Raw genomic sequence first — 16,998 nt, forward strand, 5'->3', positions numbered from 1 at the left:
GCCCGCAGTCACAGCACCGGCGCCAAAGCTTTATTGGCGGCAGGAGAGCAGGAGGGTCGTGGTCCCCTACGACAGGAGGGCGCTTCTCAGGAGCATTTTCTTGTCAGGCGTAAGCTTTTTCGGAAAGCAGATGTCGAAGTAGATGAGGAGGTCACCCTTGCGCCGAGGGTCCCGGAGCAGCGGCATCCCCTCCCCCGGCACCACTTTGCAGTACTTGGGGCTGCAAAGCCAGGGAGGGGGCTGAGAGGAGCCGCAGGAGGATCCCGACGCGGAGGTGCGGCACCGAGCCCCACGCACACGTCCGAGCAGGTTTCCTGGGGCAAGTTTGCTCCTCCTGCACCAAGCGGGGGCCCGCCCTCGCCCTTCCAGCACCGTGGCCCCCAGGCTCCTCACCCCCCAGCCTGGGCCATCCAAGCCCTCACCTCACCCGCGTTTTCCACCCCACCCCCACCAAGCCGCCTCCCTGCCTCTGCCACCAGCAACGCAGCCCCAGACCAGAAGAGCGGCCCACTGGGGGCCGAGGAGGAACGCTGAGGATCCTCTAAGCTCTTCACCTCCTTGGGTGCCAAGCTCTGCAGAAAAGCCCCCTGTGCCCCCCTGGCCATTTGCCCCATGGCACCTACTCCACGACGTCGTTGATGGGGACGTTCAGCAGCCGCCCATCCAGCGTCCTCACATCCACCGAGCAGCCGACCAGCGCCTGCGAGGCAGGGAGGGGAGCGGGACCCGCCGCTGTGTTCGCAGCCCCAGAGGCAAAGGTCAAGCAGGGCTGGCTCCATCCCCGCGCCTGGCACTTTACCTTTCCCAGGGGGATGGTGGCAACATAAGCCAGGTTGTCGTCAGTTCTCTTAAACCTGGGGTGGGGTTTCTCTCTGACAACAAAGGTGATGTCAGCCGGAATGACGTTTGGGCCCTAAAAGTGAGGAGATGGGGGGGGCAGGGAAATGATACCTGGAAATGGTTTGATGTAAAACAAATTATTTTATACAGGGAAAGACAACACAAATGCCTGCCCCTTTGTGGCTGCTTTCAGCTGTCTATGAAAAAGTGAAAGGTATTTTCTTCCTTTAAGGAAAAAAGGAGGCTCTGATAAAAGACTCCTGCTCAGCCAAGGGAAATGAGACAGGGTTTTGCGAAGGCAGTGCCGGGCAGAAACCCACTTCTTTCAATTATTTTTTTATCCTAAGGAAAATCCAGGCAGGAAGCACACCGTACAGTGCTTCTGAGCACAGCAACACCGAACCGCTCCATTAGCCATGCTGCCAACTGCCCACAGCAGTGGGAAACCTGCTAAGAGCATCCAGCCGGCCACCAGGAAACCTGGCCCAGAACTTCACGCCACAGTCATTACCTGGTCTCCTTCCTTCTCAAAGGTGACCCTGGTGCCCTGCTTCCACCCCGGCTGCACCTCGATCGTTAGGATCTTATCCCTGATTGTGCTTGTTTGACCATCTTCATTCATCACCTGCGGGGGATAAGTGGGTTAGAAGAGCTGGACCCTATCTGCAGAGGTGGGCCTGTGACTGGGTGGGAGCTCTGCTCCGCCGTCAGAGCAGCCAGCACCAGGGACGGGTTCCATCCATGGTGGCGCTGAGCCCCCAGGCTGGACCACAGCCCTGCAGTGCTGGACACCGCTCCACAGATGGAACAGACACCGCTGCGCTGAACACTTTGGGCTGGAAGGGACCTTCAAGACCAGCCAGTCCCACCCCCCGCCAGGGGCAGGGCCCCCTCCCCCCAGCCCAGGCTGCTCCCAGCCCCGTCCAGCCTGGCCTTGAGCCCTGCCAGGGATGGGGCACCCACAGCTGCTCTGGGCAGCCTGGGCCAGCGCCTCGCCGCCCTCACGGGGAAGGGTTTCTTCCTCATGTCCAACCTAAATCTCCCCTCTCTCAGCTTCAAGCCATTCCCCCCTGTCCCACCACTCCCTGCCTTGCCCAAAGCCCCTCCCCAGCTTTCCTGTCGGCCCCTCCAGGCACTGGGAGCTGCTCTAAGGTCTCCCCGCAGCCTTCTCCTCCCCAGGCTGCACAGCCCCAGCTCTCCCAGCCTGTCCCCACAGCAGAGGGGCTCCAACCCTCTGACCAGCTCCGTGGCCTCCTCTGGGCCCGCTCCAACAGGTCCGTGTCCCTCTGATGCTGAGGACCCCCGAGCTGGACGCAGCGCTGTGGGGGGGTCTCAGCAGAGGGGAGCAGAGGGGCAGAGCCCCCTCCCTCGCCCTGCTGGCCACGCTGCTGGGGATGCAGCCCAGGGCACAGGCGGCTTTCTGGGCTGTGAGCGCACATTGCCGGGTCATGTCCAGCTTTTCATCCCCCAGCACCCCCAAGCCCTTCTCCGCAGGGCTGTCATCCCTGCAAGGCACAACCCAGGTGATTTGTGACACAAAGGTGTCCAGTGAGGGTTATGACTGCTCTGCTCACCCAGCTGTGTGCAAGTGAGCAGAGAAGAGGGAGAGGACAACTCATACTCCATGGCAAATTGGCTGTGGGTACAAACAGGATCAGACCGAGTAGGAGAAAAGTCAGGGGCTGGAACCAGGAGACAGGGACAGTGAGGGGGAGATACAGGTCACCAAAAGCACAAACGAGACACAGACAGGTGTGGAAATTAAACAGTGGGAGCCCAGAAAATGCTGTGCTCCTTCTCCACACCTCCTCTGAAATCAGCCCTGCCTTCCCACCAGCTTTCACAGCACCTCCCGTGCTGAATTCCCTTTGCCATGCCAGGAGAGGAGGGTACTGGCTGCCCGGTCGAGCGTGGCCCCCCTTCACCCCCACTGCCCCTACCCTGCGGGAGAGCTTAATCTTCTTGGTGCAGCCATAGAACAGGTCTTCAAGGGAGAGGTAAAGATCCCGCACAATCGGGGGGTCTTGCTTCATCGCTCCTCGTCCTCGCAGCCCTCCAAAGGGCAGGATCAGCTCCGAGCCATCCTCAGCAAAGAACTCTGCATGAGTGAGCAGAGAGGCAGGGGGTCACCTTACTTGGATCAGAGGTCGGGGCCCCCCCCGGGGTCTCCTTATCACAGAAGCCGAGCACCCCAAACATGCCACCCAGAAGCAAAAGCTTCCCATCTGCTTCTGCCTGGCACCACCTTCCCCCTTCAGCTGAAGTGTTTTTCTCCAGGAAGGTTTTTAATCTTGCCCACAGGTTTACAAGTTTCACCAATCTGACCCCACCTTTTGATGGGAGTCCTCCTAGAAAAGGGTCACAACAGGAGCTGGGGAGAGCTGACAGCCTGAACATGCGCCCCCAGGCCTCTTGCCCCGTGCAAGACTGGGGCAAGTCAGGCTCTAACCTCCAAGCACCAAAGGGACCTGAGAGCAGCTGGGCAGGGAAATATCCCCATAAAGCTTAAAGCTCAGAGCTGGCAGTGGCCACGGCCTCACAGCAGCCACAGACAGGGCCTGGCCCCCCCGCACGGAGCTCCCCTACTTACCCGCAAAGGGGTTGTCTCCACCAAAGAACTCCTGGAAGACTTTGTCAGGGTTGTTGTGAAACACATAGCCGACGGTCCAGGGGTTGTCGCTGCCGAACTCCAAGGGGATGCCGCCTTTGAGCCCCTCTTCTCCAAACTTGTCGTAGATGCCTTTTGTCATGGCTTAGGGAACAAGGAGGAGTTGGGAATGGCCACACTCTCCCATGCTGGGTGCTGGGGGAGAGCCCCAGCCTGAGATCCAGGTTTTGCTTGGATGAAGGCTGGAAAGGGGGGCTCCCCATCACCTCACAGACAGCAGTAGGTGGGATGGAAGCAAGCGCATATGCCAGCTCTCAGCCTGCCTGTGGCTCAGAGAGCTGCTGCCACCTCCCTGGGTGTGCCAGCAGCCAGGGATTCAGACCTCCGCACACCTCTGGCCATACCAGAGATGCCGCTTCACCCCCTGTCCAGCCCCTAAAACTGTGGAAGAGAACAGTCTCCCCACTTACGGTTGCTGAGCACATCGTAGGCCTCTGCCAGCTCCCTGAACCTCCGCGCTGCCCAGGGCTCCTTGCATTTTAAAGGGTGGCTCTTCAGGGCCAGCTTCCGATAGCTATGAAGGGGACAGGGGGGAGAGCCCAGCCTCACAGCCAGCCCCGGGGTGCCAGCACACCCTCAGCCTAGGCCGCTCCCTCCCAGGTGCTCCCAGGCCCCTCAGGCCCCTTTCCCTCCCCCGCCCCCCCCCCCGCCATGCCCCTTCGCCCCCCCCCCTTCAGGCCCCGGGGCGGGGAGCGGGGGGGGGAGAGGCGAAGGGCAGCCACGCACCGGGCAGCCACGCACCGGGCCTCCCGCCACCCCCCCCGCCCCCCGCGCCATGCCGGGGTCCCTCACGCCGCCTTGATGTCGGCGGCCGCGGCGCCGCGGCCCAGCCCCAGCACGGCGTAGTAGTCCTGCCCCATGGCGGCCCGCGCGCCGTTGCTATGGCCACCGCGCGCCGCTTCCGGCCGCCGCGCGGGGCCCCATGGGAACTGTAGTCCCCCGCACGCTTCCGCACTCCGGCCCCGCCACGGCCTCCGGGTTTTTTTTGGTTGTTTGTTGTTTTGTCTTTTTTTTTTTCTTCCCCTTAAAAATACGTTCTCCTGGAAATTTTCCTCCCCGCACGGGTGTTACCAAATAAGCTGCTTCATTTCAGTCTATTCCGTGATACAGTCACACCTCGTCTCCATTTATTTTTACTTCCCCCTACTCCAGAGACCACATTTTTTCAGCGGCGGGGGGGGGGGGGGGAATTGTCACCACGCAAGATCTTCTCCAATGCCTCGGAGCTGATCGCCTTGAATTTGGACAGCAAAGCTGTGCAGGTGGTCCCTTACCACGTCCTTCTCCCCGCTGCCCCTGTGAGCGGCAAGTCCCAGTCGCTGCCCGGCCACCACACACACACACCTCAAACGCAGGGAAAAGAAGCTCGGGGGAGTTATCTGGACGAATCTCCTCACTGTTTGGCCAATCCAAACACTTAAAGGTCAGAAAGTTGGTATCTCCTCACTATTCCATCTCTGCAGCATGTGTAAATTTGCTTCTCCCAAGAAGCAACCTGGAAAAGAACGGGGCCAAAAAAAAAAAAAAAAAAAAAGTAGTATTTAAGGAGAGCATTTCCCAAGTGACAGTTCAAAGTAAAATCCTCAGAGACCAGCTTTCCCTTTGGACTTTTACACAGGGAAGAGGTGGCGAGCATCTTGTGAAACAGCATTAGCAGGTTTTAAAGGACAGTTCAAGGTTTCCCCAGGAGCGCAGGAGCAGCAAGCGCTCACGCAAGGGTTCTTCTCTTAGATCTGGAAGGGGAAAAATTACTTTTCACACGTTTTTCATGTTCTGCTCGTGCCAATGGGTTGTGCAGGTCCAATCTCAGCTTCCAGGTGAGGCTGAGTGTTAGCCTTGAGGGTGTGCATTGGCCAGGAGCGGAAGAACTGGACTGTGGAGTTGGAGCAGATTAAAACCAAGAGCGAATTCCCGCCTGCACTACCAGACTGAGTGCCCAGGGAACTGCTCCTGATCCTCACCAGCCAGTTCAGCCGGCTGCCTGGAAACGCCACTGCAAGACCCACTTTCTGGTCCTGAGTCACCAGGGGACAAGAGAAGACAGGCAGCACTGTGCAGTCAGCTGCTGCTTTTACCTTTATGATCTGCCCAGCACAATTAATTCACACTTTTTACAGAAGCACAGCTCTGCCAGAGCTACTCCACCGCTCTAGTTTTGCACCTGCATGATGGAGACAAGAGCCAGCGTACACCACAGAGGACTTGTTTATGAAACTCAAGATTATTCAGCTAAGAAAAAAACCTTAAACTTAAAAGTCAACTGTGTGAAGGAACCTGTTGTGCTGGCTGCCAAATCCTGAGATAAAGGCAGCTGCCTGCTACCTGGCACCACCTTTCCCTACACCCTTTACATGTCATCCTTTTATATATTGCTCTTGGGCAGCACACCATGCTCCTTACCTTGTACACAGGGTCGCAGTCAGCTTCTGTGAGATCAATGACATAATCGAGGTCTTGCTGAACGATAAAGCAGGTTCCGTCACCTACACGAGCAGAACAGATACCAAGCAAGGAAGGAACATCAGCCAATTAGTGCAATAAGCCATGCTCTTAATTACAGGCACTAGCAAGTCCACCAGAAACACCTGATGACAGGGCATGAAGCCCCCAGGAAGATGGAAACGTGCTGTGAGGATGGGAAAAGGCCCTGACAGTTGAGATGCACCTCAGAGGCCCCATTTCAGAGGCACACGGGGGAGGTGAGGGCTGGAAATCACAAGGCAAAAAGCAACCATGTAATATATAGCTCCTACCACAGCACCTTTCTGCCACGGGTACTGTGTGGCCCTCTCTTATAAGTCACCCAGAGCTTGCATGCGGGAGGGCATTACCCAAAAAGCATAAAACTCCTCGATTCAACTATACAATTTCTACTGGCACAACACAGTGCTTGAGTTACCTTGGCTGGCAATAAATCCATCTCGGTAAGTGAGCAATGAAAGCACCGGTGCTCCTGACCTATGGATGACCTGGATTGGAGTGCTAGAAAAAGAAGAAACAAGGGATGAGTATTATGGTCTATAGAGAAGAGCCCGTTCCAATGTGTGAAAGAAGAAAGTGAGCTTGCAGTTAGAAGATACGCGAGGCAAACACAGAGGACACGGGGACTCGATCAGTGGTTAGCAAAGAGTCTCTGTCCTCTAGCAGCAGACAGAAGTCAGCACTGGTTTTCCTGCAGATGTTACCAAAGCATCAAAGTGGAAGTAAGGAGTTAGCTAGCAGGTGAACACCAATAAAACCTCCTTGCTGGATTACAGACACAGATTATCTTCATCAAGACACAGTCAAAAAAAAGCTTGGTGCTCGTCCAGCACCGAAAGACTCTCCACCCTTTGGTGCCAACCCCTCCAGCCCCCACCCAGAAGCACCAGCTGGATGCCTCCCTGCTCAGAGCTCACCTTTGACACTAATAAAAACAACTTAGAGCAGCTCCTGCCCTCAGCGACAGCACAGTTCCAGTCCTATGTGGCAATGAGGATCAGGGTAAATGTTAGGATCCTTCAAAGACACTTATGTCCCACTGGTAAAAGGAAGCGGCCGTGCTTTTAGCAGGAGGAATACTGCTGTCAATGTACATATACATGTAGATAATCACACAGATACTCATATACAGCATAATGTGCACTATATATAAATTTAAAAAGCAATAATTTGCAAGGTAAGGCTATGCCAAGAGCACGCCTATTCACAGATCAAGACTGGAAAGCTTTTCAGTAACTAGGAAATCTGCACCAAGCCTACAGTCTTTTAGGAGGCACTTTCCGGAAAACATCCCATCAGATCACCAACCTGAGCAAAGGTATCCTCCCCAGCACTCCCCAAGAGAAAGAAATGGCTGCAAGAAGCTCTTGGTGTCCATGGCTTGGGCCGTGTCCACCCTTTAGAAGGGACATTGCCTGCCAGCACCCTCAATCTGGCTCTCTTTCCCCGCCAAAAAAAAAAAAAAAAAAAATTTATTCTTTAAATACTGGCAGCCCCAGGCACGCACTCACTTGGTGTTTCTCACATCCAGCTGATATATGTTCCCATCCTGAGTGCCTGCTAGGATATAGGTACTTGAGAGGAATGTGCAGCAGTTGAATGCATCAGATCCGACGAAGAGGAACACCTGAGAATACAGGAACAAACCCAAGTATCAGACACTCACAAATGAGGATGCAGGACACCCAGGAGAAGGAAGCAATAATTCATTTAGGAAGTCAGTGCAGTCATTTTCATGAGTCACGGCACAAACTGGCAAACCCAGAGTAGGTTATTAACCCCTCAGCTCTGCTCCAAGAGGAGCAGGAGAACAGCGCTCCAGGATCAGTTCTGCCAAGTCAGCAGAGACAGCGCAATCAGCGAATGCTCCTGGGTCCCCTTTGGAGAAAGGCTGTGTCAATGACAAGTGAACCGATGCTGAGCTCAAACTAATCTTCAGACACCCATGGAGCAGCGAGACCAGATTTGCACGGCAGGTTGGCAAAGACCACTCCTTCCCGCTAGAGTTGCAGTCGTCATTACAGAGGCTGCAGGTTTTTCCCAGGTGAGCCTCTGGCATCTCACTGACCAGCCTCGGGGTGAGCTTATCTGTTCCACCCTAATTTTACTCTTTGCCAACACCACAAGCAGTTCTATCTGCAACATCATCGGAAGCTCCTGTCCTACTGCCCAGGGCAGTCCTGATAGTAGCCTGAGATCTACCAACTCCATTTCCCTTCGCTAAGAGGAGGGAGATGGACTGGTGACCACCTGAGATACCCTTCACACACCACTTAAGACACCCGGCAGAATAAAAACTTTAAACCCTGGCTGGATGAGACAGCCTGCAGTTCCTGCTTTCACGATGACATCTACTGGCCACTGTTTAAATACTGTTTCCCCCACACCCGGGTTAAATTGTAACCAATTCTTACTCCTCAAACCCCCACATAAAAATCTGGCCAGTAGGAAGGAGAGACAGCATCCCTGTACTGTACCGGGTTTTAGTCTCTCCTCCAGGAATACATACAGGAGAGAACACTGCAGTATAACACCAAAGGCAGACGAGCCCTGCCCTGCCTCCAGCCTGGCTGCCCCCTTCCGTGCCACATGCTGAACCTCACCATGGATCAGAGCTGGGATAACACTAACCAGTTTTTCCTGCCTAGTTGCCTAGATAGGTAAACTATTCGTCTTTAACCCAGCTCTATTCCTCATGCCAGTGCTCTGCACAGCCACGTGAACAGCCGCTTACAAGCTGAAGAGCTGCTGCAGTGACAAAAGAAATGATACAAAGGGACTGGGAGCCCTGGAGCTGATTTTGGAGCAACATCTCTGAGCACTCTCCCAGGCAGGTACTCCTGATAGTCTCAGACTCCTTACCGGCTGCCTGCTCTGCAGTCCCACTCCTTGAAGCTTCTTGTCCTCTCGAGCCAGTAGCAGGATTTTCCCTTCCGTCCCAATCTCACGTTCACCTGACAAAAGGACAGCAGTTAATTCCAGCAGTGGCTACGCAACAAAGCTTGATGGTACCAAAACCAGTTTGGATCACCCCTGCCGAACCTACAGCAACGTTCCTCCACCTGTCCGAGACACCAGCAAGGCAGGCCAGTAACCAAGGAGATGACAGTCTTCATCACTCAAACGGCTAGATAACACTTAATTCCTCCTCAGGACTGGAGTGCTCCATTCTGGTGACTCTAGTTCCCTTCCTTAGGTGGTACAAGGGCACAAGCAGTATGCCACACACCTGGGATTACTGGTGACAAACCTAAGCAGTTCGGGACAGGGGAAAGAAGATGACTTTTAAGAGAAAGATCCTTACTAGGAGCTTTTTCAGGCGTGCCCAGGTTCAGCGAGTTGTCAGCAGTGCCCACGGCAATGCCATTGACAGGAGAGCCACAGTCAGCGATGACACCCAGACAGGCGGATTTTCCACAGTCCCAGAGACAGGCAGTGCCGTCTCTAGAGCAGGAAAGGACATTTCTCCCCCGATCCACAATGGCAGTGTCCAAAATACCTGCATCAAAGCAAAGGCTGAGTTCAGACAGACAGCATGGAAGGCAGATAGACAAAGCATCACATTTCCCAAGGCAAACTCAACTACATGCCCCAAGCCACTGTCCCCAGAGTGCCACCAGTCACGCAACGTGGGGTAGGAAGCCACAGAATCTAGAAAGAGGTAGTATGTGGAAGGCAGCAGCTCCCAGCAAAACCATACAGAGTAGAGCCACCACCTGGCACAAAGGCAAGCTATTGCCAATAAAACAATGGGCAACGCCTTGTCTCAGACTGAGCTGATACCACAGCTGCTGCAGAGTTTTACCTCCACAATTAACCTCTAACTTGGGCAGAAAATAGCCCGGCCCAATGCTCTTAAAATGCTACCGAGTCCAGCTCTGTATAATCCCAAAATTATAGGAGGGCAAGCAGCCACCATATTATCCAGCTACAGCAACATGAAAAGGGCAGTCTTTGCAGGTGCTAACACCCCTTACCTACTTTATTTTACTTTGGGCTGTCAAGTCTAGATCTGAAAAGCGACAGTGGTTTTTTGGAAGGTAACAGTCAGATGGTTAGAAGATTTAATTGACACTTTTCCTACAGAAGCAGTCATTAAACATGACAAGCTCAAATGACAGGACAAGCCAGGCAAACCAACTGCAGCAGCTTGGGCTGGAGTTGTAAGCAGTGAATAGTCAACTTCAGAGCCACTGGGAGCCGTTCGATCAAAGCTCTGTTACACTGCCTGCCATGTTTTGTTCACGGGACATTGGAGGCAAAGCACTTTGAATCCACACAAACAGATCACATGAGAACAAAGGTAGGTTCAGTGCAAGATGAGTTTTCGAGTTAATAAAGTTTTGCGCAGCCAGCCACGTGGCTTAACCTTTTCAACAAAGCCTAGGACCTTGTGAGACAGGGAAAACAAAGAGCCTGTACAGAGCAGTTACTTGCTCAGGGAGGAGATAATTTGGCACAGGGTTTGGGGCATCTGATGCCACATCCACAACTCACTTGGACTTGCTCACCATCACCCAAGCCGTTCAAGTTGGCATCCCTTAGGAAGCAACCACCTGCTGTGACAAGACAGTATCACTGGCCACTGTGCTCTGGGCCATGTGTAAACAGGAGTAAAATGGGAGCCTGCTCAAGTGTTACGTATAAACACACATTGCTTCTGAACGAAGGGTCCTGGAAACCGAATCTCCTTTCAGGAGATTAACAGAGGCTCCGTCCAGAAACTTGCTTTGATCGCAGCTCTCAGGAGCCTTTCTGGGTAGCACATTTTCCATTCCTCACAGTTCTTCTCCAGGACTAAGACACTGTCAACTGGAGGAGTTTGTAGCATAGAGCCTGAATGCAAGGAACCGCACTGAACTCACCACATAAAGGTGGCCAGTGCATCCTCTATGCGAGGACACAAGGAGGGTGAAGAATTTACTCTCATCTTCAGCAGCAAGACCAGCTGGACATCTGCCCTTGGTAGAAGGGTGAACAAGCTTATGCCAGCCCTTCTTAACAAATAATCACTTAAGTATCCTCGCAGCTGCTCTTGTTCTGCTTTACTGACTTTCAACAGCATGTGTCCTCGAGGCAGGTAACTGCCTGTCTGAGTTTTGCAAGTCCATAATAAACTGCTACATGCTTTTTCTGGGCAAGACAGGAGAGAAAAAAAAAAAAAAAAAAAGGGGACTCTGAACGTGAGCATGGTGATCTGGGTGCAAGCAGAAGGCATTCCCAGTGCAGGCAGCAAGGCTACCAAATGCAGGTCAGAGCTCTGGAAAGCTGAGGCTGCCCTGGAGAAGCAGAATGCCCTCTGCCTCCATCTCTGGCACTCACAACAGGCTAATGGACTGCATCCTCCCTCTTTTTACCTTAATTACAAGGAAAACACAGGCTGGCGAGCGAAATTGCATCTGCTCAATACAACAACTACTAATCTTTTTATTCAAGTTCTGGGAGCTTGAAAAACATACTTTGGACATCTAATACAAATGCACAGCACAGTGCAGCAGGCTGGTGACCAAACGTTAGCCCTTGGGTGCAAGGCAATTATACGCACAGCGGATCAAGCATTTTAAAGGCTAAATACTTCGTACCTCCTTTGTGACCTTTAAATGTTACTACACAGCTGGCATCTTCTGCTGACCAGATCTTTAGCTGCGCATCCATTCCCCCACTCAGAACAACAAGGCCCGATGGGAAAAACCTGCAGCAACTCACATCATACACATGGCCTTCCAATAGTCTCTGGAAAAACAAAGAACTGCTTGTGATTTCCATTCTTAGCACCCTTGCATCCAGCAATTTTTGAACTATACCACTGGAAAACTCCACATTCCCATGTGGGCAGAGGATTAAGCTCAAATCCTCTGGGTTTGCGTTCCTGGAATGGACTTGTCTGAATTCAAGGCAGTCAAAGGGGTAGCAGGTACACTTTGGGCCTCCTTCTACCATTTGAGTAGCTAATTACATAGCAAAGGGCTCTGCATTTGTTTCTAATTACAGGTTAAATGTCTTCATCCTTCGCCAAACAAGCAGCTGACTGTCAAGCTCCACAAGAAACACCTTAACTAGGAAGACAGCTAGCCATCACATGGTTAATCCATCACAGGCAGGGGTCTCTTCTCCACACCTCTTCCCTACTGCAGAAAAAAAATCAGTGCTTGTACCACACAGGTGCTGCCACTTACCTTCTGCACTCCAGCTGTCATTCCTAAGTACCCATTCCGATTTTCACCCTGGGACTTCTCTCTGGATGGCTGAGCACCATTTCCCTTGGGAAAAGTCATGCTTCCCAACAGGTTTGAGTTAAAACCTCTGAGATGTCAATGTTTAATTAGCTTTTCATTCAAAAGCCAGATTCTTGCCCACCCTAGACCACAGTCTGTAGACAACCTGACCAAAGTCATGGCCAAATGATTTCAGTAGTGTCACAGACAACACACATCATCAGAGCTAAATGCTCTTACTCTTATTTCTCCATTTGCAGCCTGCCAGATTTTCATGGTCCCATCTGTGCTGGTAGACACGCCAAGCCCTCCACCACTGGAAATATCAAGACAGGTAATCTGCAGGAGAGTAAAAACACCAAGCATTAGCTTTTTATGGCCCTGTATATAGATATTTCGGCTCAAGAGCTTAACTCTGTACTGGGGGAGACCTGCTAAGTACATCACTCAGCACTATTATCTCCCTAAGACATACTGCTGAACTCATTTAAAATGCCCAAAAGACTTTCCATACTCCTAGCTAAACAGCTTTAGCCTGCTAATATCCTAATATTTAAGCAAGGACTTCACAGGCTTTCTTGCCTCACCCTCTCAATGTGTTTTGTGAGATAATAAGCCCTGAACATATCAAAAAAACAAGCAGATCCTGAACAGCTGAGGTTTTCTAGAGGACAAAGACAGCATAAAACAAAAATCTCCTCAATATATTTGTTTACACAGATTGCTGCATTCCTTCTTCAAGGGCAAGCTGCTGATCTGGGCTGACCCACAGCTAGGGCTCAGACAGTGGGTGACTGGAACCAGGCATGGGGCACCCCAGATTTCTTGTCACTTCCCGCAAATTTGACAAGAGAGAGTGTTGTTCTCTGCCTATGACTCTGCAGAGATCTGCAAGGCAAGGACAAAAAGAAATGCTGAGTCAGAAGCCTGCACAGACAGCAGTTTTATTTCAGATTTACCCCAGGTGAAGCAGAAATCTGGATTTTTCTAGCAACTCCTGTAAACAGAGAAGAAATGGAGCCAATCTCTTCCACACTAGCTCGAGGTAACTGGCCAGCTCGTGAGCACCATGACTCACAAGCCCACAAGACACTGTTTGAGATAGTTATGAAGCCAACGGCACAGCCTGAATTTTCTGAAACACCGACTCAAAACCAGTTCCTTATGAAGACAGGCTAACTCCTCACACAGTCTGTCACACTAAGGTATTAACAACTGCCTGCTTTGCATAAACACTGGGACAGCCGAATACTTTTGAATAAGGCAGATGTTGATCTCATATTCTTGCAAAAGGGTGGCCTTTTCTGTGATGCCAGACATTACTGCTGCCATTTGGGAAAGGCAGATGTATTTTAGTCATGCATGAAATAAGGTAACCGGTATTCTAGCCTTGCAAGAAAAGATTACATCTTCCAAGTGACAGACAGATTTCCAATATAGACTGCAGCAACACTGAACAGGCTCAAAAAAACCCACAATTATATAGGTTTTGTTAAAGCAAACGTTAACAGTAGTGTTGTAGCCTACAGAAAACATTAAAACTATCACAACTATGCAGTAGAACAACTGCCTTGCCTTGCAAGATTTGGATGCTGGAGTCACACTGTCATTACCTCCAAAAGATTCCTAATAATTGCATATGGGGAAGGGATGAGGCTGCTCATCTTCATCCCAGGCTTCAGATTAAATGCTTTTCTGAACAACTAGCTATTCTCAAACAGGACTGGGCTTTGTCAATCCTCTTGTACGTGCTCAGCCTTCGCTAGCAGCCAGCCTGAAGGGACAGCTGGATTTACTATCACAGGGAAACCCAAAGATACAAGTGAATTGAGAGATTTTGCCAAGAAAGATGACAGCTACAGGCCTGAGATTTAAGGACAATACCCTCAGGCAGACCAAGTACATAACAGATCAGCATCAATCTCCAGCTGTTAAGGAGGATGTCGCGCAGCATCCTAATGCTGCATGTGCATCAGTCAGGGCTTGTGGGGACATGATATGCCATGTCTCAGTCACGAGTTCTATCCAAGCAAGAATCACGACAGAAATGCTCTCCTGAAAAACTCTGACAGCTCAAATCACAGCTAATTTTAACAGGGTGCAGGATCAATACTCAACCTCCACTTGAAAAAAAGCCTGGGAATTAAAACAGGAATTGGAAGATTTAGTAGGAGTAGAAGGTTCAGTCATTACAATGGCCATTAAGTGCATTTAGTTATGTATCGGTAATGTGAGAAATACATTGGTAACATGAGTGGCATTTTACGTAACAAACCAATCTGTGGTAATTTGCTCCCTAGTTAAAAAGAAAAATAAAAAGCCTGTGAAAGTCATTCTAGCAGAAACTAAAAGCCTCACTGACGTCTGACATATCTGAAAATTTTCAGGATATGCATGTGAACAGGCAAGGCCAAGCACGAGTGCTCAGAACAAGAGGCAGCAGGTAAAAAAGGATAACTGAAGCTTAGTCCACACCAGCTTTAAACTCATCTACATATTAATAGATATTGCTTCAGCTGCTTTCCAGAGGAGAGCTCTGCAGCGCAGCTGTGAGCCATCACACCCATTTGACAGCAGACTAAACAACACATTTCCATTTTGCTGTGCTTTGAATGTTGATTCCATTTATCACACAAAAGGGCAGCTGGGGACCCTTCAGTAGCACAAAGCTCAGAGAAGTGATTCACCTCTGTCTCCAGAGCTGCCTCACTGCCAAGCCTGTCTCTCAGCAGAGTCCCACTTCCTCTTAAAACAGCTGTAGAGATGTGGAATTGCCTTTACGTCAAAATGGGCCTTGATTTATATTGCTTTTGAACTTTCATTAATAGAGACTGACTCTTCAGCATTTTCGGCTGGGTTTACTGCAACAATGTACTCAATAAATCATGAGACAAGTGTACTGAAACATCTCCAGGAGTCTTCAGGGGACTCCCTTTAAGGCAGCTGGCTGTACCTGCAGGCTACACACTCCCTAGTTTCTTGGATGGTTTCCACATGGGTTAAGCGCTCAGCAAAAGTGCAGACTACTTTCCAGCAAAGCCAAGTTATGTGCTTCTCTTCAGTAAAGAACTGAGACTTCAGGTCAGAGCCAGCCTTTCTGTATTGCTATTTAGCGAAAAGCTGTACTTGTTGCACCTTCAGATTGATGGGGGTACAATAAGAAAGAAGATTACTCAGCAAAACTAGCAGGACTGCTTTTAAGTGAGTGAGAAGTTCACATAATTTATTAAGTTTTCTAAATACAAGCTGGGCCTTTTTGGCCTCTGAATTCCCATCAGGCCAAGATGAGTTTACATAACACTCAATTCCCAGCCCCGCAAACAGAAATTAATTTGGCAATTATCAGATAACTTCATTACACAGGAGCAAACAGCTGCTGCAAACTGGGTATAGATTTGAACCACAGACGAAGAGTTCAGTACCTGGAACCTATTATTTCTATTTTTTGTTTTTGACAGATTAATTCACACATCTTATTCCTTTCCAGGGAGATCTGTCACGGGCCTGAAGTGAGCAGAAATGAGATTACATGCAAGAAGACAGTCTAAAGAATTTTAGACATTATTATTGGGGTGTAAACAGTTATGATCAAGTTTCCCAAGCTTCTATGATCTGATATGTTTTATTACCTAGTTCACACACAAAGAAAGGCACACTGTAGGCCACCGCTCAGAACAAGCACGCAACAATCAGAGACATATTGTGAAACTTCACTGTCACTTCCCGTTATTTCCCAGTCACTTCACAAGGTTACTTACACTTTTCTGATGAATCCTACAAAAAGTTGTGTATGGGGCCAGGAACTTCGTGGACACATTTTCATGAGGACAAGAAATAAGGATGCTTTTCTAGGGGGTGAAAGAGAGGGGGAAAAGAATTAGAAGTGCTATTAGTCCTACTGAAACACAGAGGCTGCCACAGTAGATCTAAGATCTGGACCTGGCTGTGGTCTCTCACAGCCTGAAAACAGATGGAAGGTGTGGTGCTGGGCTCAGCTCCTTGGGCTTCTTCAAGAAGACGACCCCGGGTGGCAAGAGCTGGCTGCTATGGCCTGGCCAGCCATGCCACGCAGCTCCACCCTGACTATGGGATGCTACGAACCAGCTCCAGGGTGCTGCACAGGTGGGAAGCCCAGGAAAACTAGAAAGAACCATGCAAGGGAATGGGCGACAGCTTTAAGCTGCTATTTTGACTGTCATAAGAGTATGGCCCCCTCACGCGTGGAAGGCGGTTACTGCCCCCGGCTCTGCCCCAGCCTTGGCACCTTGGTGACCTCCCCAACCACGAAGCCTTCAGAAGCAGCGATGTCAGGGACGCCCTCGGTGCTGAGCCCACGGCGGGTCAGGCTGCCATACAGGGTCGGCTTCCCTGCGAGGAGAGCAGACATCAGGTCGGCCAGCCCTCAGCCCCCGCAACCGCCTCAGTTCACCTTCCCCTCCCCCTCCCTCAGCCACAAAGCGCCCCCCAACCGCCCTCCTCAGCCGCCCTCTCCCCCACCCACCTCTACGGGGCTCCTCGAGGCCCTCAGCCGCCTCCCTCCGGGGCCTCCCCAGGCCCCGCACCACTCACCAGGGCTCCGGCAGCTCAGCCAGGCCTCACCCTCGTCTCGCCTGCAGAGGGAAAGCGCGTCAGTGAGTGCGCGGCAGGAGAAGGGAGCCGGGGCTCGGGGCAGGGAACCAGCAGGGCAGTACCCACCCCAGCGCCTGATTCCAGTCGCTCTGGATGCGCAGCGTCGCCGCCATCTTGCCGAGGCACCCACACTCCCTTCCGCCTCCTTCCTTCCCGACGGCCCCC

The 16,998-nt window shown here is 51.4% G+C and overlaps 2 protein-coding genes across 5 annotated transcripts; both read right to left on the minus strand.

Moving 5' to 3' along the window:
• Positions 1-8: 8 nt before the first annotated feature.
• DNAJB13 (DnaJ heat shock protein family (Hsp40) member B13) lies at positions 9-4,719 on the minus strand. 2 transcript variants are annotated; one of them, XM_027814876.2, is made up of 8 exons: positions 4,580-4,719; positions 3,919-4,022; positions 3,431-3,592; positions 2,781-2,938; positions 1,352-1,465; positions 800-913; positions 624-700; positions 9-220 (listed from the first exon to the last, which is right to left on the minus strand). In XM_027814876.2, the coding sequence occupies exons 1-8, from the start codon at positions 4,594-4,596 to the stop codon at positions 67-69; spliced, it is 900 nt and encodes a 299-aa protein (XP_027670677.1). In that variant the 5' UTR covers positions 4,597-4,719; the 3' UTR covers positions 9-66. The 2 variants fall into 2 exon arrangements, with proteins under 2 accessions (XP_027670677.1, XP_055558780.1); XM_055702805.1 differs by lacking the exon at positions 4,580-4,719 and adding an exon at positions 4,301-4,522.
• On the minus strand, positions 4,616-16,991 carry PAAF1 (proteasomal ATPase associated factor 1). 3 transcript variants are annotated; one of them, XM_055702803.1, is made up of 12 exons: positions 16,900-16,991; positions 16,774-16,814; positions 16,469-16,572; positions 15,963-16,052; positions 12,445-12,543; positions 11,572-11,722; positions 9,294-9,488; positions 8,852-8,943; positions 7,501-7,616; positions 6,408-6,490; positions 5,909-5,991; positions 4,616-5,003 (listed from the first exon to the last, which is right to left on the minus strand). In XM_055702803.1, exons 1-12 carry the CDS (start codon positions 16,944-16,946, stop codon positions 4,926-4,928), a joined length of 1,179 nt encoding a protein of 392 aa, XP_055558778.1. In that variant the 5' UTR covers positions 16,947-16,991; the 3' UTR covers positions 4,616-4,925. The 3 variants fall into 3 exon arrangements, with proteins under 3 accessions (XP_055558778.1, XP_055558779.1, XP_014141056.1); XM_055702804.1 differs by lacking the exon at positions 16,469-16,572 and having other exon boundaries at positions 16,706-16,814; positions 16,900-16,988; XM_014285581.3 differs by lacking the exon at positions 16,900-16,991 and having other exon boundaries at positions 16,706-16,814.
• Positions 16,992-16,998: the final 7 nt, after the last annotated feature.

This window comes from Falco cherrug, chromosome 2, assembly GCF_023634085.1.
Source record: "Falco cherrug isolate bFalChe1 chromosome 2, bFalChe1.pri, whole genome shotgun sequence".
NCBI classification, from domain to species: Eukaryota; Metazoa; Chordata; class Aves; order Falconiformes; family Falconidae; genus Falco; species Falco cherrug.